Source organism: Hylobates moloch, unplaced genomic scaffold (genome assembly GCF_009828535.3).
Source record: "Hylobates moloch isolate HMO894 unplaced genomic scaffold, HMol_V3 SCAFFOLD_1, whole genome shotgun sequence".
In the NCBI taxonomy this organism is placed as follows: domain Eukaryota; kingdom Metazoa; phylum Chordata; class Mammalia; order Primates; family Hylobatidae; genus Hylobates; species Hylobates moloch.
In genome coordinates, this window is record NW_026652276.1 from 64,763,986 (window position 1) to 64,789,294 (window position 25,309).

Genomic DNA, 25,309 nt, shown 5'->3' on the forward strand with positions numbered 1-25,309 from the left:
AATAAAATGAGGTGTATCTGGAGAATTTCATGATGAGCATTTAGATTTAGCAATGCTCAATGTCATGCTGACACTGTCATGACCTTGTCTTCAGCTAGTAATTTGGGGTTGTACTTTTTTAAATTTAATTTTGAATGTTCTTGCATGTTTGGTACATCTCTCCGCACTGCTAAAGATAAATTGTTTATCTGTATAACATAACTACACCAATGTCATTTATCGTATACACTAGTACACAAATGTGTTTTTTTATTAAGTAAATGAAGTATTTGCTGTGAAAAATGTATTATTTGTGCCACCATTTATATCTGTGTTCACTTTCTGTGTGTATATGCATGTGTATTCGAATCTCAATTTTTCTTTTACTCTAGTTTAGATTAAGACATATTTAGATGAAATTTTAAAAATAGCATTGGAAATAGGAGGCTAAGTTTTGTTGAGTCTCATTCCCTTGGGGGGAAATTGCTTTTGCCATTTTATTTTCATGCACAATAATCTAAAAAGGATCTCCTACTGACTTCCTTCCTAATTATTATTGTTTTACACGAAAGAAAGGAAATATGTTTTCAATTGAGTTGTTTGAAATCATTCCCTTTGTGTAGATTTCCCAGACTGATGTTTCATTGTAAGAATATTACATTATAGACTGCTTGGCCATTTCACAAGCAACTAATCCATAGTTTTGGAAGCCTGCTTTAAGAGATCTGAATATCTTTGTTTTTAATAAAATACTTAGAGTTTAACTAAAGCTCTGGAATAATCTTTATTTCTTTTGAGAAGGGTGATTTCAGGGCTGAAAGAAGGAAGCAAGCATCCAAATACCTACAGTTTAAATGTTGACTGTTAATTTAGTCCATTAACCTTGTGTTGATCTGTGATGTTTTCATGTGTGAGAGGGACACTAGGACACCCCTGTCCATATAGCTTTTTAAAGATGACAAAAAGTTCTTCAAATTATCGAAGTTTTTCTGGAGGTAGGAGAGTCTGCGGCCAAATGCTGGGTTCCTGTGTGCATTACAGATTGCTCAAATTTGCATGGGCAATTACACAGGGGGATCGCATCAATGCAGGGCCGCTAGCCACACTGTCGCCATACAATTACACAATGGCTTCGGTGCTTAAACTTTAAAATTCCTGCACCATTGTGCCTGTTCTATTAGAACAAACTACAGCAAATGATCCAAAGCCAATTCAAATGACTGGAGAGGAGGTGCCCAGGGAGAGAGAGGGAAGAGGTGCAGTGTGGCCCACTACTGGCCAGCATGAGCAATCACCATTGCTGGCTGCTGCAATCACTGGCTTCTTTGTGCTTTGCAGTCTGCAGTTTTAAAGTGGGGCCAAAAATAAGGCTCACCTAATTCACAGAAGGGCAGTGAGGATTAACAAGGGAAGTTAGGCAAAGCAGGCCTGATACTCAAAGTACTGCATAAACACAGGGACTTGGAGTAGCTCTTTGTTTGAATGGTTGATTTTTTTTTTTCAATGCCGCTGTATCCACAGTTTTGCCTTCTCTATTAATCCCTTTTATAAACCAAAATGCTATTGTGTTCTCCCTGGGAAGTTAATTTAGACAATAATACTGTAAACCCCAAAATACAAGCTACTTGATCAAAAGCAAGGGATATTCAAGAAGGAAATCTAATTAAAATATTAATAAAGCTGGAACTACCAGCAAAAGGAGAGTTCATAATGAGGTTAAGTGTCACACCATCTGAGCAGAAATGTTCTCAAGTGTTGATTTTAGTATACACTCTTTCCCAAGGTCTTAAAAGATGGAACAGATGCTCCAAAAAGTCAGTCAACTACATTTCCAATTTGGCACTAATTCATAGTTTTCTTCTCGTTCACGGTAGAAGACTGGAGTGGGAGAAAGGGGATGCAAGATAACTGAGCTCCGCAAACTGTCCATCCTGAAGAAAATGGTCTGAAATCAAAGGGAAAAAGAAATAACTGGAAAATGGATTTGCAGAAGGTCCTCCCTTATAAAGGAAGATGTTTGACCACAGCTGTGGTTGAAATACTCACAAATTAACAACGTTTACCAACAGAAAGGGGCCACAGATACAGTATAAATAAGACATACCTTCCAACCAGTTTTAAAAGAGAATGCCAAATAGATTGTACACACAAATAGAATATGGGATTTGATCATGGCATATTTTGGCAGGCAGAACATAAGTATGCTAAGAACCAAGCATCATGCTTTTTGTTCCTATCTATTTTGCCTAAACAAACTCTTCTACATGATAAACATGTCTCCCTCTGTGTAGCAAAATCCACCCTGAGTCCAACTCAAATTTCATCAAACTACAATTCCTTTCTACAAGTCACCAAATCACTTTATTGCAACCACCAAATGCTTTCCTATTACTTGAAATGGTATGATACACTTACTTTTTGATATATCCTCCAGGTTTTCAAGATCATATTGCAAACAAAATGATGCTTTATGACACTTTATAATATTCCACCCTATTTAATTTTTTCCATAATTTCTATCATTAAATGGCCTTCTCTCACCACCACCCCCAGCAAAACTAATCTATTCCCCAACTGTCTATCAGAGACCAGATAAAAGTCAGTCTATCACAGCAGCAGTGATGGTCATGCCAATTTCACAGTGTGATTTGTGCACTCATTTCATTTTGAAAATGACCCTGCCCTCCATCTGTCTAAGCAGAATGTCCTGCTTTTTTCAAGCCAGGCCTCTGGAGCAGCATCACATGAAATGAGGAGGAAGAGACACAGAACGGCCTCCCTCCTGCCCACTTCAGCCGGCACGCTCACAGGTACCCACACGAAGAGGAGAACCCCAACTGAATCCTGGTAGGGATCCCAGAAATTTGGAGGAGAATATAGTCCTTTTATTTTTCATATATTTTCAAGAAGCCATTTGAAGATGATGTAAATACAACCCTGCAAAACAGAGAGAAAGACTAATGAAGGCAATTTCCCATTCCCATGTTGTCATCTCACCTTAATTTAATAGCAAATTACCTAAGGTAACAGTACATACATAAGAATTTTAAAATGCTGAGCCTTGCAAGGCACAGTGGCTCATACCTGTAATCCCAGCACTTTGGAAGGCCGAAGTGGGAGGGTCGCTTGAGGCCAGGAGTTTGAGATGAGCCTGGGCAACATGGTGAGACCCTATCTCCATTAAAACATTTTTTAAAAAAGATTAGCCAGGCACGGTTGTGTACCTGTAGTCCCAGCTACTCAGGAGGCTGAAGCATGAGGATCACTTGAGCCCAGGAGTTCAAGGCTGCAGTGAACTATGATCATGCCACTGCATGCCAGCCTGAGCAACAGAACAAAGCCCTGTCTCTAAAAAATAAATAAATAAAATACTGAGCCTAAATTCCCACGGGAGAACCATCAGGCAGCCAGCTGTAAAGAAGTCGATGCACCCCTTCCCCCAATTTATTACTGAGCAGTATCCTCTACCCATGTACCTCCTTGGGCTTAAGACTCTAAAAGGGTGCACCAAGAGATCAGATTGAAAGAAGCCTCAGAATAGAGTTATAGTAATATTCCACAGTTGCTTTCTGTGGGGTCTTAGGTGAGCCAAAGTCCCATTCAATCCTGAAATGGGTGCAGTTTCCCTTTCTTGGAATTGATGCACTGGGAAGCTTCTTGTCTAGTTCCAGCCAAAAAGACACAACTCTGCCAATTCCCAGCAAGGGAGAAGACTGACTAAGTACATAAAGTCAGCCATATGATGATATGAGCAATCACACACCTACTAAAAATCTCCTTCCAGTGATACTGGGTAAATACGAGCTACACAACTCCAGTAGTCACATCTGCTCACAGCTGGAATCAAGGCCTAGAAGTTCAAAGTTTACTACCTACACAAAGTTAGTTCATTGTTTTAATGGAGAAACAAAGACAATAATATTCCTTATACACACTTAGCACCAAACAATGGGCCCTTACAAACTCATGTATATGAGATACATGGATTGGGTTATTCATCAGTCACTATTTCCTATTGAAATTGGTTATTGGATATCATGGTTCAACCCCTACCTACCTAGATGTGGCCTTAAACAAACTATTAATTTTATAGTTGGATTTAATTAATAATGTAATACTTAAATCTTTAAACCTTTCTAGCCCACAGACTTCTTAAACTGCAATATGCAGAATGCAGGCTGCTTATTCAAATTAGAAATACTACATGTAAACGTCTATAACAGAGGTGGTATATGATATGGTTGATATCGTATCACCCATATGATAGCTGTGAAGTTTATATATAGAAAAGATTTATGGGCAGCAACACTATTATGGATGCATACAAAGGATTTGCAGTAATTATGTAGCAAACAACACACTTTTACTTGGATTAGGTTTATATTAGGTGCTAGAGAGACCAATGGATATCATGGGAGATGACAAAAGATACTGATTTCTTATTGGCAGAGACAGTTGGAGGACCACAGCACCGGATACAACCAAGTGTAAACGCCAACATATACTCAGTAATTTTTTTGTCACGGAAAAGGAGAGATACTGCGATCAAAAACAGATCCTCTCCCAGTACCAATTAAGATTCACAGCACTTTTTCCTTATTAACCTCTGGAAACCACCAAATAAGAAGGATTTCTGTTTGCTGCTGTATTCTGTTCTTACAAACTGTGCCCTCGGGGTAGCATAATAAGAACCTGCTCTAATTCCAAAGGAATTCAAGGAGTTAATTCCCTTTTGCCATCCCGCTCCTTTTATTAAAAGGTCCTTTTATTGTACTGGCGAATCTCTACTTTAATAAAAGTAAGCCAAACGCCAGCATTAGTATAGACCACACCAATGTACAAGGCTCAAAATCACCAGAACATGGTGCCAGAAATCTTCCTCCGCCGCGCTAGAGACCGAGGTGGCACAACAGACACAGAGAGCGCCCCTCATCTTTAGGGAGCAGGGAAGGCGAGTGACTGTGCGTCCCCGCGGACCACGAGTCGGGTCGGTGCAACAGGGACTACGCCTCCCAGCATGCAGTGCGGCCACGCCCGCGCAGCGGCGCCACAGGAACGATGCATGCCGGGACGGGGAGTTTCAGTCTCTGAACGGCCCGGAGTAGTCGTCTTTCCCCTTCTGACTGCCGCCACTCCGCAGTCCAGAATATTTGAAGATCAAACCGAACTTGAGAGACTAACGAGAATGGTCCCTTTTTATTCCTAAAAGATTCCTTCCCTGGCAAAGTAACCGGTCGTCTTCCGTTTCCGGTTGCCCTGTTGCCGTGGTAACCATACGTATAACAGCTGTGGTGGTTATGGCTGGCCTAAGCGGCGCGCAGATCCCGGACGGGGAGTTTACCGCGGTAGTGTACCGGCTCATCCGCGATGCCCGCTACGCCGAGGCGGTGCAGCTGCTGGGCCGAGAGCTGCAGCGGAGCCCTAGGAGCCGCGCCGGCCTGTCGCTGCTAGGCTACTGCTACTACCGCCTGCAGGAGTTCGCGCTGGCGGCCGAGTGCTATGAGCAGCTGGGCCAGCTGCACCCGGAACTGGAGCAGTACCGCCTGTACCAGGCCCAGGCCCTGTACAAGGCCTGCCTTTATCCGGAGGCCACTCGGGTTGCCTTCTTTCTCCTGGATAACCCCGCCTACCACAGCCGGGTCCTCCGCCTGCAAGCTGCCATCAAGTATAGCGAGGGCGATCTGCCAGGGTGCAGGAGCCTGGTGGAGCAGCTGCTGAGTGGGGAAGGGGGAGAAGAAAGTGGAGGCGAGAATGAGACCGATGGCCAGGTCAATCTGGGTTGTTTGCTCTACAAGGAGGGACAGTATGAAGCTGCATGCTCCAAGTTTTCTGCCGCACTGCAGGCCTTGGGCTACCAGCCTGACCTTTCCTACAACCTGGCTTTGGCCTATTACAGCAGCCGACAGTATGCCTCAGCGCTGAAGCATATCGCTGAGATTATTGAGCGTGGCATCCGCCAGCACCCTGAGCTAGGTGTGGGCATGACCACTGAGGGTTTTGATGTTCGCAGTGTTGGCAACACCTTAGTCCTCCATCAGACTGCTCTGGTGGAAGCCTTCAATCTTAAGGCAGCCATAGAATACCAATTGAGAAACTATGAGGTAGCTCAAGAAACCCTCACTGACATGCCACCCAGGGCAGAGGAAGAGTTGGACCCTGTGACCCTACACAACCAGGCACTAATGAACATGGATGCCAGGCCTACAGAAGGGTTTGAAAAGCTACAGTTTTTGCTCCAACAGAATCCCTTTCCTCCAGAGACTTTTGGCAACCTGTTGCTGCTCTACTGTAAATATGAGTATTTTGACCTAGCAGCAGATGTCCTGGCAGAAAATGCCCATTTGACATATAAGTTCCTCACACGCTATCTTTATGACTTCTTGGACGCCGTGATCACTTGCCAGACAGCTCCTGAAGAGGCTTTCGTTAAGCTTGATGGGCTAGCAGGGATGCTGACTGAGCAGCTTCGGAGACTCACCAAGCAAGTACAGGAAGCAAGACACAATAGAGATGATGAAGCTATCAAAAAGGCAGTGAATGAATATGATGAAACCATGGAGAAATATATTCCTGTGTTGATGGCTCAGGCAAAAATCTACTGGAATCTTGAAAATTATCCAATGGTGGAAAAGATCTTCCGCAAATCTGTGGAATTCTGTAACGACCATGATGTGTGGAAGTTGAATGTGGCTCATGTTCTGTTCATGCAGGAAAACAAATACAAAGAAGCCATTGGTTTTTATGAACCCATAGTCAAGAAGCATTATGATAACATCCTGAATGTCAGTGCTATTGTACTGGCTAATCTCTGTGTTTCCTATATTATGACAAGTCAAAATGAAGAAGCAGAGGAGTTGATGAGGAAGATTGAAAAGGAGGAAGAGCAGCTCTCTTACGATGACCCGGATAAGAAAATGTACCATCTCTGCATTGTGAATTTGGTGATAGGAACTCTTTATTGTGCCAAAGGAAACTATGAGTTTGGTATTTCTCGAGTTATCAAAAGCTTGGAGCCTTATAATAAAAAGCTGGGAACAGATACCTGGTATTATGCCAAAAGATGCTTCCTGTCCTTGTTAGAAAACATGTCAAAACACATGATAGTCATTCATGACAGTGTTATTCAAGAATGTGTCCAGTTTTTAAGACACTGTGAACTTTATGGCACAAACATACCTGCTGTTATTGAACAACCCCTGGAAGAAGAAAGAATGCATGTTGGGAAGAATACAGTCACAGATGAGTCCAGACAATTGAAAGCTTTGATTTATGAGATTATAGGATGGAATAAGTAGTTATGGCTGATAGTGGCTTTTTTCAAAATGGCTTTCTTACCTATCACACTTTTTTATCTGTATTTAGCCTTGGCATCTTTATGTTTGTCTTATTTTGAATCTTATCCACTTTATAAGAACAAGTTGATGTTTGAGCAACTTTTTCATTTAATCCAGAAGAGTAGGGACTATGCAGTGTAAGCTGCATCACTTCTGCTTTCTTCCTACTAGTGACAATCATCTGGTCTTGCTTTCAAGCAACAATTGCTAGAGTAACATCTTTGTATAAGCAAGTAACCCCAGATAGAGTTGACGTTTCAGCTTTGGGCTGTCAAAAGGGTATGTCATGGACCAGAGCACTGTTAGTACGGGTATGTTTGCATTTGGTCACTGATATGTAAATGACTGCTAGCCCACGGCTGGACCACTTCTCAACCAGCAAATAAAGCCATGTCTATTTTGCTATCTCAGGATAGACTATGCTGTCTAATAAATCTAATTCTTAACTCTATTTCTCCAGTTTTTTAGTCCTTTAACTTTCTGGATTGCAACAAAGTCTAGTTTAGACCTTCCCTAAGCACTTTTAGAAGTACAAGTATATGGGAATTTCTTTTCTTGGTTCTTTTCAGGTTATGAGGTTTGGTCAGTGACATAATTTTTTTTCATAATTTGGTTGATTGGTTGCTTCTTAAGTTTTATAATACACGTTTTTCTTCATGTTCTATTTTTGATTTTACAGTAATGATTTTGCCTCCTTGTGGATACTGACATATATTAAGTGTGGAAGCTTATTAATATTTTCAGTTTTTTAAAAACTGAAATTTTTAATTTTTACTTTTTAATTTTTTAGGAAAAAATAAGCACTGAACTGAGAATGAGAAGACTAAAAGTATGAGTTCCATACCTTCTAATTTTAGGCTTTCAGAAATTCCTTTATTCTTTGGGGTTTCATAATCATTTGAGCTATCAGAAGCCTTTACAATTACTTTTGGCTGTAACATCTGATTCCATATAGAAAAAAGTTGCCTTTCTTTTTTTGTGACTTGGATATATAAGCAAATCAGCCAGGAAATATATGATTGTATTTTATATTAATGTTTTCTAGGATTTTGGCTTACAGTAAATGTTAACCCCTGCGGTGATTGTTATTGTTGGATGTTATACTGATTATTAATAAGAAATTTGGATTTTTGCCTTTTTACCTGGAATTTTTGCTTACAACAGTAGCTATGAATGTATATAGGGTGGTCCCCAGTCTCTGTTATGGTTGCACATAAATTAATAATTTTATAACTATTTAGAAATTGTATAATTCTCCTAACTTCCTCTTTTAGTTTTTGTACTGTTTGTTTTTGTTCAGGAAGAGGAGATTTGCTTTCAATCCTTCCAAAAAATGATGAACCACCCTTCCATTCAGTAGTTTGATAAGCTGTTTTAATGTGTATTTTTTCCTCAATTATTCTTGAAATATTTAGAGCCTCTCCTGCTTCTAACATGAAGGCCTTTAGATGCCAGTCTGCCAGAAATCTGGAAACAGAGGAACAGGTGAAGTGAAGATGTAATGGAGATTTAGCTAATAATGTACTTCACAGTCCACCTTCGATCCCCTTCATGTCCAAATCTCAGTAGTTAATCAAGTGTCTGCTGCCATTAACAGAACAGAAGTAATGGATAACAGAATGGAAATAAGAGATGCCAGAACTACTTCCATAACTAACTCACCAAATCAAATCATCAGTCCTTATATTCTTGTTTTATTTAATACAAAGAGAAGAGGCCATACACTTTCCAAAAGGTCAAAGCCACATAGAATAGGAAGGCAATCTCTAGTTTAAAGCTTTCTCTTGGAGTGTTTTCTCCCCCTACCTTCAAAGGGTCTACTTGAGAGATAGTGGTGTTTACTGCTGCAGAATGTATCATAGGATAAGAAATGAAAAATCAATCTTTCTTACCACCCTGTTCTCTTTCCCTTTTTTATCTTTTCCCTTTTGTCAATTATAGGGACACTTTTCTCTGATAGCTGGAAGTTGAACCTCAAGCAGGTATAAAAGATGCATAACAACCTTTTAGCAGTAAGTGTGAGGTGAGTGAGCACTATGATTATCAAGGTGAGTTTGGAAACCTTTTAAAAATGCATTTTTGCAAAACGAGATAACATATATTGATAAAAAGTGACTCTCAGATTGGTAATGCCAGAAAAAATTTTAAGAGGACTCACGAAAAATACTAGATCTATATAATTTGTAGAATAGAGTGATTTTTTTTATATATTTATGGTAGCCTCCATCTTTTAAACTTTTTGAACTCAATAGAAAAACAGACTGAAATTTTAAAGACATGCAGTATTTGTATCATTTTAAATTCTGTAACATTGGGAATTAAATATACTCAACTTTAGAGGACACTTGCCTTACTGTAATCTATAATCATTTTATATTGAAAAATAGGGCCAGACATTAGCCAAACGGTAATTAATTTGTTAGCCATAGGTATAGTGTTTAATATTCTCTTGGGGAGTGAGTCTTTACTAAGTGATTACTCTATACTTGATACCACTATTAATTGAGGTTCTTTTGGTTGTTTAATTAAATCACCTCTTTTGGATTTGGGCCAAGATTGATCCACCACATACTGAAATCCTTTCTACAACATCATAATGTGTATTTATTAGAAAAGGAATTGCTTCATAAGGAAAAATTATTAGAATATAGAGACTTATAAGTACATTTCTAGTGTGAAAAATAAGCATTTGTTAGTTTAAGTGAGACCTGCCAATAACTTGATTGCAAATATTAATATCATATGAACATATAAAATGGGCCCAAATCCTTGTTCAAAAGTGAAATTTGCACGTTTGTGAACTAAAACACATCAATATCAATGACTGAATACCTTAATTCAAAACAGCAAATGGCTAAAATTATGCTATGCAAACAGGACCCTAATAAGGTATGTGGGAAAGCATTTATTGCTGCTAATATTTTGTTTTCAGTTATTTCATTAGAAGAGTCAAATGCTTAAGATAAAGGACACATCACTAAAAGTTTCACCAGCACTCATGGCATCTGCTATAAAACATGTGTCCACAGAGTACCCACAAACTCTCAAGATCTTAAGTCTCAACAGTAAATTACTGGTTAGTTTTTCTAATCAGAGTCTCAACCTCTTAGTCCCAATTCTTCCAAATTTTCCAAAACCATACACTATAGTATATATGGAAAGGAGAATATATACTTTTGTGAATATAAAGTGTCTGTTCCATTTTTAAGTCATGAAGTACCATAGGAAGAGATGGTCACACCCTAACATTGTAAAGCAAAAGAAAGCTTCAGGAATCGGACCATAACAGCAACACTTTGCTGAAAAATATTTAATTAGAAGGCAATACCACATACTCACATATGCTAAGGAGTGCCATTATTTTGTATGTTTACTGGAAAAGGCAAATTTTTTTTCTGTAGTTAAAACAATATTTTTGTTTCTAGAACTTTTGTTCTTGTACTGATTCATTACCATTAAACTGTTTTCACAAAATGCCAAAGAACAGAGGAGAGCTATACATGATTTGACCAAGATGCTGCAAGTAGTTTCAGAAACTAAGGAGACTATTTTTCTGACAATGTATATAAGATTTATAATGAAATGATTGGTAAAATTATAAAATGATTCTGGAAATAATCATGTAAAATATAAAATGGGAAATCATAAATGTGATTTTTTTTACATTTGTAGCTATGACTTAAATAAGTTCTTTTAAATTACAAATTAAGGATTAAGGTAAACATCTGGAATGTATCTGCAGCTAGAGTCTGAACAATGAGGACTTAGACCAGTTCATCTCTTGAATCATAAAACTGAGGCTCAGAGAGATTAAGGTGACTTCCCCAGGATAATATGATAGAGCCAAATAGGATCCGGGCAAAGCCCAGATCAGAATTCAGGGTGTCTTGCTCAATTCTCATGCTCTTTCCACTCTACCACCTTTCTCTTAGAGCAGGGACCCCTCTTAGGGGCCTACAGGGCCCTCCAAGTATGGAAATAAAGGAAAATCCTGAGTTCCTGCAAAGGAAGTTCCAGGCACCTAGCTAGCCCTGAAAAGTAAATAAGCAACTTGATGAGCAAGAAGGTAGTAGTAACTTAAGGCGATAGCCAAGGAAATTGGAATCACAGGATGTTTGGTTCCCTTATAGGAACTAGAGATAACATCTTAACATATGTCCCTGAATTGTTTTTCAGAAACCCAGACCCCCATCAAACAGATCTGCCTGCACATAGACCTCAGATAAGGGGGAACTAAGGACTGAACTCTGACTGCCATTCTTTATGGTCTAAATTATTTTCTGAGGTGCCTGGAGGAACCCACACCCAGGAGCCAGAGCTTACATTATTTTCTACTGACCCCAGCATTTTTAAACCTTCGTTTCCTTAACCAATTGCAAATTAGAAAATTTTTCAATCTATCTATGATCAGTAAGTCCCCACTTCAAGATATCCTGCCCTTTTAGGCCAAACCAATGTGTAAACGCCATGTATTGATTTACAATTTTGCCTGTAACATCTGCTTTCCTGAAATTTACCCCTGCCTTTAAAAAACCCTTGCTTGCACACGTAAGAGAAGTCAGGAATTAAGCAAGAACTGCCTGATCCTCCTTGCTTGCCACTCTGCAAATAAATGTCCTCCTTTCTCCTGCTGCAAACCTCAGTGTGGATGTTTGGCCTTATTGTGCCAGGAGGGCGAATCCCTGTTCAGTTCCATAACACCTTCTCTTAGGTATTTTTTGTTTTTATTTGTTTGTTTGCTTTCTTTACAAATTTTTCTATCAGTGCTAGGCATTTCTTTTCCCAGAGCTATGACTTTTGCCACTTCAGTTCCTGCTGATAATTTAATCTGTGGTTTAATAGGCTTTTTCCAAAATACACTTAGTGAGAACATTCCAGGGCTGGCCTAAATTACGCTATGGTTTACAAAAGTGTGTTGGTTCCTGAGCAGGTGTGCTGTGCTGTTTGCAGCAGCGCAGATTTAGCTGCGGTGCAATCTGGGCTAGGCAGAAAGATTATTGACTCACCTGTTGTTTCATCACTGCTTTGAAAAAAATCACCCTATATGATCCTTCTTCAAGTCAGTGATTTTCTTCTCTCCATTATAGTTTCCAGCCACCAAACACGTAAAAATGGCCGTCAGAAGGCTTCCCTACACCTTAAGTGCAAAGAGCTGTGACTCACTTATCCAAAAATCCCAGCATAGAGCCAGCTGATTTCACAAGTATTTACAAAGTGTTACCAGAGACTTTTGAGGCCCCATAAGGCTTTACCTTTACTTGCAAAGTCCATTCGAGCTGAACTCCTAAACACCGTCTTCCAGGAGATTGATTGCTCATTTTAGCTTAGGTTTTGGGGAGGAAAAATTAAAAGCAAGCAATTGAGCCATGATTAAGTCCCTGTTATTTACCTTCTTTTTTCTTTTTGTACTAATAATTCTTAGTCCACATTCTACATGAGAATCAGTGGGTAAACTTTTTAAAAAGTAAAGATGCCTTGGCTCTAACCCCTAACGATTCTATTTCTATTTATGGAGATGGGAGTGGAAGGAGGGGTCAGTTTTTTTTGTAAGTCCCCCAGGTAACTCTAATGTATAGCCAAGGTTGAGAACCACTGTTCTATACACACACAGTAGTGACCATATGGCTGCCCTGTGCTGGTGTGAAGGTTGTGGTGCAACATGTTTGAGAATAAAATAATCCTGATGCCAAACCTAAAGAAATGATGAAAAATGAATAAATGGAACAAATCAAAGGATCTGAATTTTTTTAGAGGCACTTAATCTGGGGTATTCCGATTCACTCAAATATAGCTTTTAAACCAGTGAAACTTTTTTAAAACATTTTTTTAAATCATACATTCAATAATTCTTAAGAAAACTTTGGCTTTCATAGAAGGAATTTTAAAAATACTGAAGTAGCTAAAAGCTATACAATTTGATAGTGGAAGCTAAGAAGGGTTTTCAAAATTTAAGAACATGAAAATACTCTTTTTGTTTTCAAAGACTCATAAATGTCATTTACTGTTGTAGGAGAGGAAAAATTTTCTACTGTCCTCTTAGGCTTTTCAGCTAGGATTGACGTAAGACAGATTAAACAGGAGAAAAGCATACAAATTTTATTTACATGTACATGGGAGCCCCCACAAGGACAATGAAGACCCAAAGAAGTGGCTAGGCCTAAGCACTTATATAGTAGTTTGAACAAAGGGTGGAAATTGTGGAAAAGTAACTACAAAGATAAGTTAGTTTAACAAAGTTTGTACAGATTTCTCTCAGCCTCAACTCCCTGTCTCTGGTGATAAGCATGTTGTTTCTTTTGTACTGGTATAGGGAGGGCATCTTTCACTTGGGAGTTACATCTCCTGCTTTTGGGAAGAAAAGGGGAGATTAGAGTGCCCTTCCTATACCTGCTGTTTCTCAAGTGCCTCTATTTCAAAACAACTAATATGCCAAGGCAACATATTTTAGAGTGGCATGTCTTGAATTCCTTCACTGTCATTTCTACTTAGTTTATTAGTTTAGCTTTGCTAAAGTCAAAAGTGACTGTGTATTATCATAACCATGCTTACAAATGCTTTTGGTTGACTTTGGATGCACCCAATTTGTTCTCCTAATACTTGAGCCATATTCAACTGTTCTTCCTATAAATTTGGATTCCTCCAAACCAGACTCCAGTTCCATGTATGCATTTATAGATACACATACATTTTTTAAAAATTTGCATTGGAAATTAATAATACTCAATGGTTATGTTGATTTATTTATTTTGAGACAGGGTCTTACTCTGTCATCCAAGCTGTAGTGCAGTGGTGTGATCATGGATCACTGCAGCCTTGACCTCCTGGGATCAAGCGATCCTCCCACTTCAGCCACCCGAGTAGCTGGGCTACAGGCACACACCACTACACCTGGCTGATTTTTTTTTTTCTTGTAGATACAGGATTTCACAAGTTAGCCAGGCTGGTCTCAAACTCCTGGGCTTAAGCTATCCATCTGCCTTGGCCTCCCAAAGTGCTGGGATTACAGGCATGAGCCACTGTGCCCAGCCCTATATTGGTTCATAATTCAGTATGAATTCTCCAGCTTCACTCTGCCCCCACCCCTAAACATTTGGTCTAAACCGATGGTTCTCAAAATGTTTGACTGCCGAGTAGAATTATCTGAGAAGCTTTTAAAGCTCTCATGCTGTATTAGTCCACTCTTGTACTGCTATAAAGAATTAACTGAGACTGGGTAATTTATAAAGAAACAAGGCTTAATTGGCTCATGATTCCACAGGCTGTACAGGAAGGATGGCAGCATCTGCTTCTGGGGAGGCTCAGGGAGCTTTTACTCATGGTGGAAGGCAAAGTGGGAGCAGGCATCTAACATGGCAGGAGCAGGACCAAGAGAGAGCGTGAGGGCGGAGGTGCTACACACTTTTAATCAAGCAGATCTTGTGAGAACTCACCATCATGAGAACAGCACCAAAGGGATGGTGCCAACCATTCATGAAGGATCTACCCCCATGATCCAGTCACTTTCCACCGGGTTCCACCTCCAACTCTGAGGATTACAATTGAACATGAGATTTGGGTGGGGACACAGATACAAACCATATCACATGTGCCAGGCTGCATCCCAAAACAAAGAATATCTGAGGGTGGAACCCAGGTATCTGTATTTTCCTGAGCTTTCAAAATGCAGCCAAGGTTGAGAACCGCTGGCCTAATTGATCACTATAATTTCCCTTTCCATGATTAATTTAGGAAAAAGCATGTGACCCAATCCTTACCAACACACAAGAAGTCTCCTGGAAGGCTGCTGGGAAAGCTTTCTTTACCCCTTTGGGAAAAAAAAAAAAAGGATATAAGAAAAAGTCTCTCTTCATCAAGCATTGTTGATCTGAATCTGGTGCCACCAGTTTGTGACCTTGATAGAGGGTCGTGGTGACTTTGGGTGAAGATGACTTTGAAGATATCTTAAGAAACAGAAAGAATTTGAGTCCTTGATGATCCTGGAGCCTGAGCTACCTCTGAGTCTTCAATAGAATAGAAATAATATCTTATTGTTGAAACTTGTTTGAGCCATATTCTTCTGCTTCTTGTCTCCAAAAGCACCCGGAAAACACCATTGAAAAAGATTTTCTCTTTGCCAGAACTCTACTCAGGCTCCCCTGAACTTTTCAAGTAGGCCTTGACTTTTGGACTTCCGTATTTGTCCCTACACTGTCCAGTTTTTTGTTTTGTTTTGTTTTGTTTTTTTGAGACGGAGTCTTGGTCACCCAGGCTGGAGCGCAGTGGCGTGATCTCAGCTCACTGCAAGCCCCACCTCCCAGATTCATGCCATTCTCCTGCCTCAGCCTCCTGAGTAGCTGGGACTACAGGTGCCCACCGCCACGCCCGGCTAATTTTTTGTATTTTTAGTAGAGACAGGGTTTCACCGTGTTAGCCAGGATGGTCTCAATCTCCTGACCTCATGATCCACCTGCCTCGGCCTCCCAAAGTGCTGGGATTACAGGCGTGAGCCACTGCGCCCAGCCTGCACTGTCCAATTTTAACAAGAATCCTTGGCTTAGTAGACTCCCTCTTCCTTCATATCTGATTGCCCTCCAGATGTTACTGGGTCTCTTATTCTCCACCATTCTTCAGGTATGTCTGATCATCCCAGCCTGCTTTCAGCAAGAATCCTGTTATGTCAGTCTGACCAGAATCCCCACTTAGCCCTAATGTTTCCTCTTAGTACTTTTCCATCTATCAACCCCCACCCTGCTCCTTGGCTATAAATTCCCACTTGCCCATGCTATATGTGGCGTTAAGCCCAATCACTCTCCCCTACCACAAAATCCCATTGCAGTGGTCCTGTATATCTATGGAGATAGTTCCCACATACACACCTTAAATAAAGGATGCCTCATCATCTAAAGTGTCATTGAATTTCTTTTGGCACCATATATAGGCCATACGTTTTGACTGTTGTTCATAGGGTGATGAATCTTTATGCATATTCCCAAACACTCTGGGAGTATGTCTTCCTTGAGACCCAGCGTCACTCCTCAAGTTTCAAGGTGAGTAAGACAAAATTAACTGACCTTTGTAAAGATGTTACCCAAAACCTTGACTTCATTAGCATTAACTGCTCATCAAGTCTTTTGAAATTGCAACAGCTACTCATAAAATTGGATATGAATTCAGTCTCTGGAAGAGCATTCACTTATGTAGAGGTAAATAGTTAAATTGTTCCACCCAAAGAACTAAGTCTAAACCTTGCTTACTGCTTCTTGGCAAAAACACAAGGTAAATACCAATGCATACAGCAAGTCATAGAAAACATTCCCAGTTTTAGAATTTCCTCCACATTCACAAAGGTGATTTCCGTAAAATCTCAGTAATGATGAAAGAATGAAAATAACAGCAGCATTTATTCATGTATAGTAAACTTCAGCATTGAAGTGAGACAACCTAATCTATTCTCTGGTGAGAAATGCTAATCTACGTACAGCACTATTTCAGCCTTGGCCCTTTCCAGCTGTAAATCTGGTTAAGGGAAAAGCTTCATAAAAAGTAAATACTTTAGTTCTTCCTGATAATCCCCCTCAGCATTGCATTCCACTTATCAGGCCCAACTTAATTCTGAGTTGTTGGCTTATTTCGGTTCTCTAAAAGAAGGACGCTAGAAATTAAAATTCAAAGCGGATGGTCCATATCACATCAGGGGATTGGGACAGTTGATTTACTCCTATAATCTCTTTAAACATCTACCAGGAGAGGTTCTAAGGCAGAATTTATTGCCTCCTCCTGCCATCTTTGGGCCTACAAAAAACGAAGCAAAATCCTTCTATGAAATCTGAAACTCCAGTCACTGATTTCCTGGCTGATGTCATTTCCAAAGTACGATGTAGCCCTGTGATAGTCACAGCGGGAATCTACCTCTCTATGGGGTTTCCATCTGTTTGCCATCAGAAAGAATCTCTTTGGGGAACCACAGTAAATGCGGAGAACCCATTCCTCCACATGGGTCCCAGAGTCTTGTATTAGCTTTTCAGTCTTCAGGATCAGCTGCTGTTAGAATTGAATATGCTTAAATTTCTGCTGTAACTTTCATTTTCATCCATGTTTGGTTTATCATAGGCTGCTTGGTAAAAGTCTTCCATATGATTCTGAAACTCTTATGCAAATGTTACCAAAATGAAAATTTAGCCACTGCAATTCTTTCCTTTGGGAGAAGAGTTTTCTATATGACTTTAGGTAATGCACTTATTATAAAACGGCTTGTACTTGAAGCAAATCTTTATGAGTTCTTTAGGTCCAAAGTTGCTTAAAAGTGTAATATTTTGTGTTGAAAGGCTGTTTATTCACTTTAAAATTAAAATTAAAATTTTACAGATGGGGTCTCACTATGTTGTTCAGGCTGGTCTTGAACTCCCGGCCTCAAGTGAGGCTCCTATCTTGACCTAAGTGCTGAAATTACAAGCATGTGCCACCATGCCCAACCTAGGTTATTCACTTCTTATTAAGCATTAACAGAGATGATATAATAGATTAGAGCAAAGAAAACAGATTACAATGACAAGACATTTCAAAACTGATCTTTTGTGGGTCAGCTTCAATATAGATAATTCGCTGTAAATAATTGGGAGTTCACAGCAGTATCAAGTTATAACTAACTGGGAATTGTATTGATCCAGCCGTAAATGCATAATGGTCACTTTTTTTACTGAAGAAACAGAGCATGAACTAAATCCACAGGAATGTTTAATAAAGGAAACGATTTCATGAAGATCAGCCATTTTCTCATCTCCATTCTTCCCTGCAGGTATTTCAGCCTTCACAGAGCCCGAACAAAAACAGACTCTATTCTGTTCCTCAAGGAATAATTTATTAAACATGTTTTTGTACATTGGTCTTTCTGTGTTTATGTGCCATTTCCTCAGAGAAGGCTGACTATGAGGATGAAATAGAAATAACATCACTGTTCAATATTCTTCAAGCCCCAATTCCTAGGAAATGACAAGGATACAAAGGTCTTTTTATTCATCCTGTCAAATGCCAGTTTGTTTCAATGTGGTTTCCCTGAGTTCAGTATCAAATGAGGCACAGTCCCCAGTGGGCAGTAGAGAAAGACGTTTTTCTCACCACATCGGGGAAAGGAAATATGAATACTAAACCAAATGACTGTCAAAGGATGGAAAGGAGATGAAGAAAGGCCTCAAGAAAGAGGATAAGGCAGAAGGGCAAGACCAGGTGAAGAAAGGCAATCAACAACTTGCCTTTAAAGGAATGATGAAATTATGACCACCGTATTTACATGACTTAAACATGAGGTGCTACCTCAGTGTTTTGTAAAGCACGTTACACGCATGCAATAATTAACGGAGAAGAATTTGACACACAGATGAACATTTTTCAAGAGCCATGTATTTATTTTATCGTGTGTATGGTTTATGTACCCATTCACACACATACACATACACATATATACCTAACACATCAAACCTGAAATTTCATGGATTCTATTGCTTAGGATGAAGCTAAAATAAAAATGGTTTTATTGAAGGAAAAATATTAAATAATACACATAGTACTAGGCTATGGAAAGAAGCATGACAGTGATAGTTGAATGACTGAAGTTTAAGAAATCTTGGTAAAGGCAAATGAAAGAGTTTCATGTGAGAGTGTGGGGAGAACCCTACTCTCCACTGATCAAAAGTGTGATTTTTAACTATTTTCAAAAAGCTAGCTTTATATTTTTAGTCAGATATTTTCACCACCTATGGTGAAAATTTCCTCGGGAGAATGTTGCCTAACAAATATATTGGAAAACAACTGTAAACTTTCTAGAGCTGTGTTTTCTTGTCTGAAGAGTTGAAACTTTATAAACTATGGGTTTTTTTTTTGTTTTTTTCACATTTCCTTACCACTCTAATCTGTTCTGATATTAGGATTTTTTCCCCCATTTCTCACAAACCTAACAAGTTCTGACTTTTTGGTGGACGACAAATCCTACCAGTAGAGGGGGCCTTATTCTGCTTGGAAAGTCCTGTAAGCCCAAGGATCTTTGCGGGAAACAGGATCACCCCTCCATTTGTTTGCTGACCACCACCTCCTTTTACTCTGAGTTAGTCATTTTACAGTGTCAGCACCAGCCTGTGGATCTGTCTGACAGTGGATGTATTTTCACAGTGCAGTCTGAGATCCAGCCTTCAGCTTTTGTAAGAATCCAGTTAGCCACTGCATGAAACATCTTGTTAAAATCGTGAGTGTTCTGATCATTACCACATTTTTCATTATGTGTGTAGTAATCCTGGGCTGACTAGGCTGGGATCCAATTGTGTTCATTTTGAGTTGGATTCAAAGTTTTAGAGTTGGAAAGATTTTTAAAAGCATCTGTTCCAACTCTTTCATTCCACAAAGAACTTATGTCCCACAGAAAGTTACTAGTGTGGAAATAGGATTATTCAGTTCATGTGAAAACGTCCTTCACAGCCCGCTTTAGTCCTGACTGCACCTAGGGGCTGTGCAACTTTGGGCAGTTCACTTAACCTCTGAGACTCCGTTTTCTCTTCTATAAAATAGGTAACCATTAAAATCACTTCAGTTCTATTCTATTGAGCTCACTGCCTCTAAGCATTTAGAGGCAGATGGAGTACTAAGGTTGTAGAATTAGGAATGATTTGTCTTTTATTGAAAAAAGTTTATAACTATTGCATAATCTTTATCTTCTATTTGCAGGCAATTCTAAGGCCTCTTCTTGGCTTTATTGTTCCTTCCTGTTCTTTAAATTTGTAAATGATTTTTACCTTTATGAGCATAGAAGGCATTAAAATTCGACTATACCAGAACAAAAATTTATAATTCCAGCATGAATGCAACAATCAAAACGTTAATCCAGGATGGTAAGAGAATGTGGAAAAGTGAAAACAGTTGGCATATTAAGGTTGTAGCATTGTGAATGATTTGTCTTTTTTTAAAAAAAGTTTATAATTGCAAAATAAACATAATTCAAAAGGATGAAAAAGTCCATGTAAAAAGCAATGCAGAGATGAAGGATCCGCAGTCAGCCAGAGATTTTAGGGGGTGGAGCCAAAGCAATCAGCAGCCCCGTGAGTGCCAGTGCTCCCCACCAGACCCCACTCCTGGCATGTGCCTCAGCCTTGCAATAAACTTCCCCTTCTTCAGGATATTGAACTGGGGTTCAGAGAAAGCCAGACATCATGTAATCAGTTTGAAATTACAGCGTATATCTAATAAAAGCCCACAAAACTTGCCAAAAAAAATTTTTTCCCTGAATCTCTTAAAGAGCAATGTGTTTGCTAAGAAAGGGGAATATGGGAAAGAAATCATGTATAAGAGAAACCTTTTCACAGAACCAATGCAACTTCAGACCCGATACACATACTGGCAGATAGCTTAAAATAGGAACCCCATCACCTTAGAAGGAGACAGAGAATCAGAGTCTTCACCTTAGAGTGAGGAGAACCCTGTTCAGCCTGGATCCCAGGAAGGTCCACCCCATCTCTTTTCCTTCTGTTGACATAGCTGCTCTGTGGAGAGGACAAAGGTCTTTCCTGCTAAGTAAAATCAATGCATTAGAGTGTTTTGATGATATACCCCACAAATTTGGATTGATTCTATTGGAGACACAGGGCTCACTTCACTGGATGTGGGACCTGTGCAATCACACAAAGCTTTACACATAGGAGGATCCTCTTCCTGCTTGGTTTAATCTCTGCTGTCACTGTTTTGAAATTCTTAATAATTTGTGAACAAGGGACCTCACATTCACATTTTGCACTGGGCTTTGAAAACTGTGTAGCTGGTCTTGACTGGGCGTTTTTTATGAGGCTGTTCACATTGCTACATAGATTTCTTACATTACTGCTCTGTGGTTAACCCTTTCAACATGCTTAGCCTGTTGGCCTGCTATGGGCAACATGTGGCTTGCTGTGAGTTGGGTCTGTGTCTTCCCATGTGTTCTGTAGTGCAGAGTGTTGGTCCCTTCCATGCAGATTAGTCCTTTCACCTCTTGTAAGCTCCGGGTCAGCACCTGTGTCTTGCACAGACAATCCCGCAGATTCTTTGTCTCTTCCCCAAATGTCCAGAGCTTCATACTCTTTTTACAATGGATGCTCTAAGAACACACCACCCTTTTAGAATCAACATTAAAGGTAGTTGAGTTCTTCTGAAGACTTTGCCTGGGAAAACATTAGTGTAAATCTGTGCTACTTTGAGCATGCCACATTTACCCTCATAGGCCTTGTATGTGGCAAACGACGAAGAGACCTTTGGTGTTGTACTTCCTCTTGCTCAAACATCTGTTGATTTTTAACATTTGATTTTCTGCAGGTCAGGGTCTGCTTTAAGATTTGAAAGTGGCTCCTTTGAATGAGTAAAATGCAATTTAACTACAGCTCTGTAGCATTTCTATAGCCAAAACCCCACGGGCTACACAGCAAGAACTGGCAACCTCCCTACTCTAGCCCCTACACAAAAGGCCCAGAGGAGTATCAGAATGGCCCTTGGGTATAGCTCCTTTAACATTCTAGCAATAATTATCTTTTCCCCTGCTCTCCTCCCAGAGCAGAACAGAAAAGAAAACAAACACCGTCCTATAAAAAAATGGGGCCTAATGCCCCAAGGGGGAAAGGAGGAGAGAGAGAAGAGGAAAGTTACCTTGCAAATTTGGGAAATGCTTCTCAATATCAATTTAAACTCTATCATCCCAGAGCCTGGTGCAGTGGCTCATGCCTGTAATCTCAGCACTTTGGGAGGCCGAGGCGGGCAGATCACTTGAGGCCAGGAGTTCAAGACCAGCCTGGCCAACATGGTGAAACCCTGTCTCTACTAAAAATACAAAAAATTAGCCAGGCGTGGTAGTGGGTGCCTGTAATCCCAGCTACCCAGGAGGCTGAGGCAAAGGAGAATCACTTGAACCTGGGAGGCAGAGTTTGCAGTGAGCTGAGATTGTGACACTGCACTCCAGCCTGGGCGATAGAGCGACACTCTGTCTCAAAATAAATAAATAAATAATACACTATATCATCCCTGAAAATGAATATGGCCATTGGATGAGACTGGCAGGCACAGCATAAGAGGTGAAGGGATGAGCACGCCTATAGCTCACCCTGGTAGAAATATTGAAAAATAAATCTGACCAGTAGACTTCAGACCCACCCTTCTCCATGCAACAAGAAATGCCCCCCGCCCCCCGACCACCCCACACCTTATTTTTTCGTGAGGTTTAAATAGGAACAGCCATCACTAACCATTTGGTTGAAGTCCTGGATGGCTTCTGCAGACCAAATGACTGGGGGTGTTTGGGAGTGGAGTGTTCCTGAAAGAAGTGGGTGTGTACCTGAAGGCTGATGGGCTAGTTGTGACCCAGGTTGGGAGCAGGAATCCACAAAGGGTTTTTTTTTTCCTGTGAGCAGGCTTATATCTTTAAAGTGCATCCCTTTGACATTCAGGGCAAAGTCCTAATTAGCAAGGTCGTGACTTTTCCTCTGCTATATAGGTTTTTCCAAACCACATGACCTTGGATGGACTGAAGGGGCAGAGTGTCAATCTTTGGTCCAGGGGAGAGACATCACCTTATGAAGTGGACCTGGACTCAGAGAGGTCAATACAGAAAGTAGAATGAGGCTGTCTCCTTTCTCAGTCAGTGAGAGTTAGCTGCCCTTTGAAAAAGGAAAGGGCTGAGACTGGACATTCAGGTAACTGAAAGAAGCTGGGCTCCTATTGTGGCCTAGGAGGGGCACTGCACTTCTTGTGTTCACCTTCTAAAGGAATTCTGTGGAAGGGGCATTCTGTAGCAAATCACCACCCAGTTTCTAAAACACCAAGGACCCAGATAGCCTTAATGTTTCCCTCAGTGTAACTAAACTTCAGATGGGTTTCTTCCTGACTTGAGGCTCTGACCTCTTTTCTTAGAGCTTTTTTTTTTTTTTTTTTTTTTGAGACAGGGTCTTGCTTTGTCACCCAGGCTGGAGTGCAGTGGTGCTATCATAGCTCAGTGTAGCCTTGACCTCCTGGGCTCGAGTGATCCTCCTACTTCAGCCTCTGGAGTAGCTGGGACCACAGGAGTGCACCAGCAGGCCTGACTACTTTTTTTTGTTTTTTTTTTAATTGAGTCTCACTATGTTGGCCAGGCTGTATTTTCTTTAGGAAACTTTTAATTGTAAATTTGTTCTCTGCTCCTTTGAGATATATGTAAATCTTTTAAAACATCCCTTGCCAGTTTTACTAGCCAGAAATATGTTTCTCAGGGATCTAGGATCCATGTCTTTGAAATATAATCATCAAAGAAGATAGCTTTGAGCCTCATAACATATCCTGCGGAATGACAGAAGCCTAACTTCAGTGGGTGCCTTGCTCCAAGTTGTAAAACTACCACCCGTCATAAAGATATGATAAGTTTGCTTTCCTCTGGGTAAAGCCAATTAGCAAACACAGATAGCCCACACATCTCCCTCTCGCTCCAGCATTCAAAAACACCTTGTTTCCAGTGGAGTTGAATTCAGACGAAGTTCTGGCCTCTCTCTCCTATTGTGATAGCCTTGAATAAAGTCTTTCTTGCCTGTTTAAATTTTGGGGGTGGCATTTTTGCTTTAACATAAAAAATGTAAATAAACTCAACTAAAATGTATTGTGTCCCTGTAAACCCTGGTTGTTTTGCAGCATGAAAAGATCCATGATTAAATCGCAAGAGGCAAAATGCCTCTTGGTTTGTGCATCTTCCTGGGGGATCCTGGGACAGTGAGTTACAATTGACACAGGAAGGAGGGATGTCACCACTATCATAACTGAAACATTGTCAGGGAGCAGCAAGAGGCTGGCTGGAGCTGGGCTGGGATAGAGCACCTGCCTCACCCCAGGCACAACTCTAAGCACTTTGCAAATAATTCCTCATTTAATTCTTACAACAACCTTATGAAACAGATTTTATTAGTAGCCCCATGTTTTCAGGTAAGGTACACCTCTGTCACCACAGACATTTGGTAAGCATAGAACAACTGGCACTTTGGTTCCAGGATTTGTGTTTTAATCACTAGCTTATACTTCTAGATTCTGCAGCTAGAACCAAAGAGCACAAAACCCCAAGGCGTGATAGCGGGCCCACCGAGACCTGATCAGGTGACCAGGTACATGTCAGAGAAGTCTCTACGTCTCTACCAGAGAGCAGTTCCCTATTTCAGGACTAAAGCAGCCCACAATAGGGCCACCACAGCATCCACCTGTGATGTCCCCTGTCTCACAGAATAGGACAATTCTGCATCTCACCAATTCCTAAGGTCAGAGGGGGTTTCTTCATAAAAGGCTATGTAGGTTCTTCCTATAAACCTGCCTTCACACAACCACAGGCCTGGCAGTTCTAGGAAAAAAGGCTGTTTTTCTGCAAAGGGTATACAAAGGTGGCAGTGTCTGAGAACAATTGAACAGTATCGAAGCTGCTTCCTCCAGGCAGTTCTGAGGTGACCTTGGCTGATCTCTGCAGTATGTGCTGAAACTGAAATAGCCTTGACTGCCATCAAGGGCAAACTAGATTCTGCACTGAGTATGCTGAGTACCTTTTCCCCTTGCCACTTGCTCCCTACAACTTACTTTCCTCTCTTGCTGCTTCAAAAAGTGTGGGAGAAGCCCTTTGATAGAGTACGCTGATGCTTGCACAAAGGAAAGAGAAGTAAAGTTGCTTTTGCCCCTCAACTACACAAAAACTAATCCCTTTACTGGGTCCCCAAGGCCCCCAGTGTAGCCCCTGGATGTCTCTGCCTGGATGGCTGTAGGCTGGGGCACCAGGCTCACCATTTCATTCCTTGAACCTTCCTTTTTCCATCTGTGAAAAGAGAATCTCAATATCTTGCTTAGTACTCTCCAGGGCTGTTATGAGGCTCAAATGAGATAATGTATGTAAAGTACTTTATAAACTGTAAAATGCTTTACAAATGTAAGGGATTATTATAAACCACAATACAGTGATGTTTTATGCTTTTATAAAACTACTGGCTGGAACTGCTGTAAGGGGAATCCCTCTGGTGATT

At 40.4% G+C, this 25,309-nt stretch overlaps 1 protein-coding gene across 1 annotated transcript; it reads left to right on the top strand.

Moving 5' to 3' along the window:
- Positions 1-5,018: 5,018 nt before the first annotated feature.
- Positions 5,019-7,764, top strand: IFT70A (intraflagellar transport 70A). The gene has a single exon (XM_032755296.2). The coding sequence runs from the start codon at positions 5,277-5,279 to the stop codon at positions 7,272-7,274; it is 1,998 nt and encodes a 665-aa protein (XP_032611187.1). The 5' UTR covers positions 5,019-5,276; the 3' UTR covers positions 7,275-7,764.
- Positions 7,765-25,309: the final 17,545 nt, after the last annotated feature.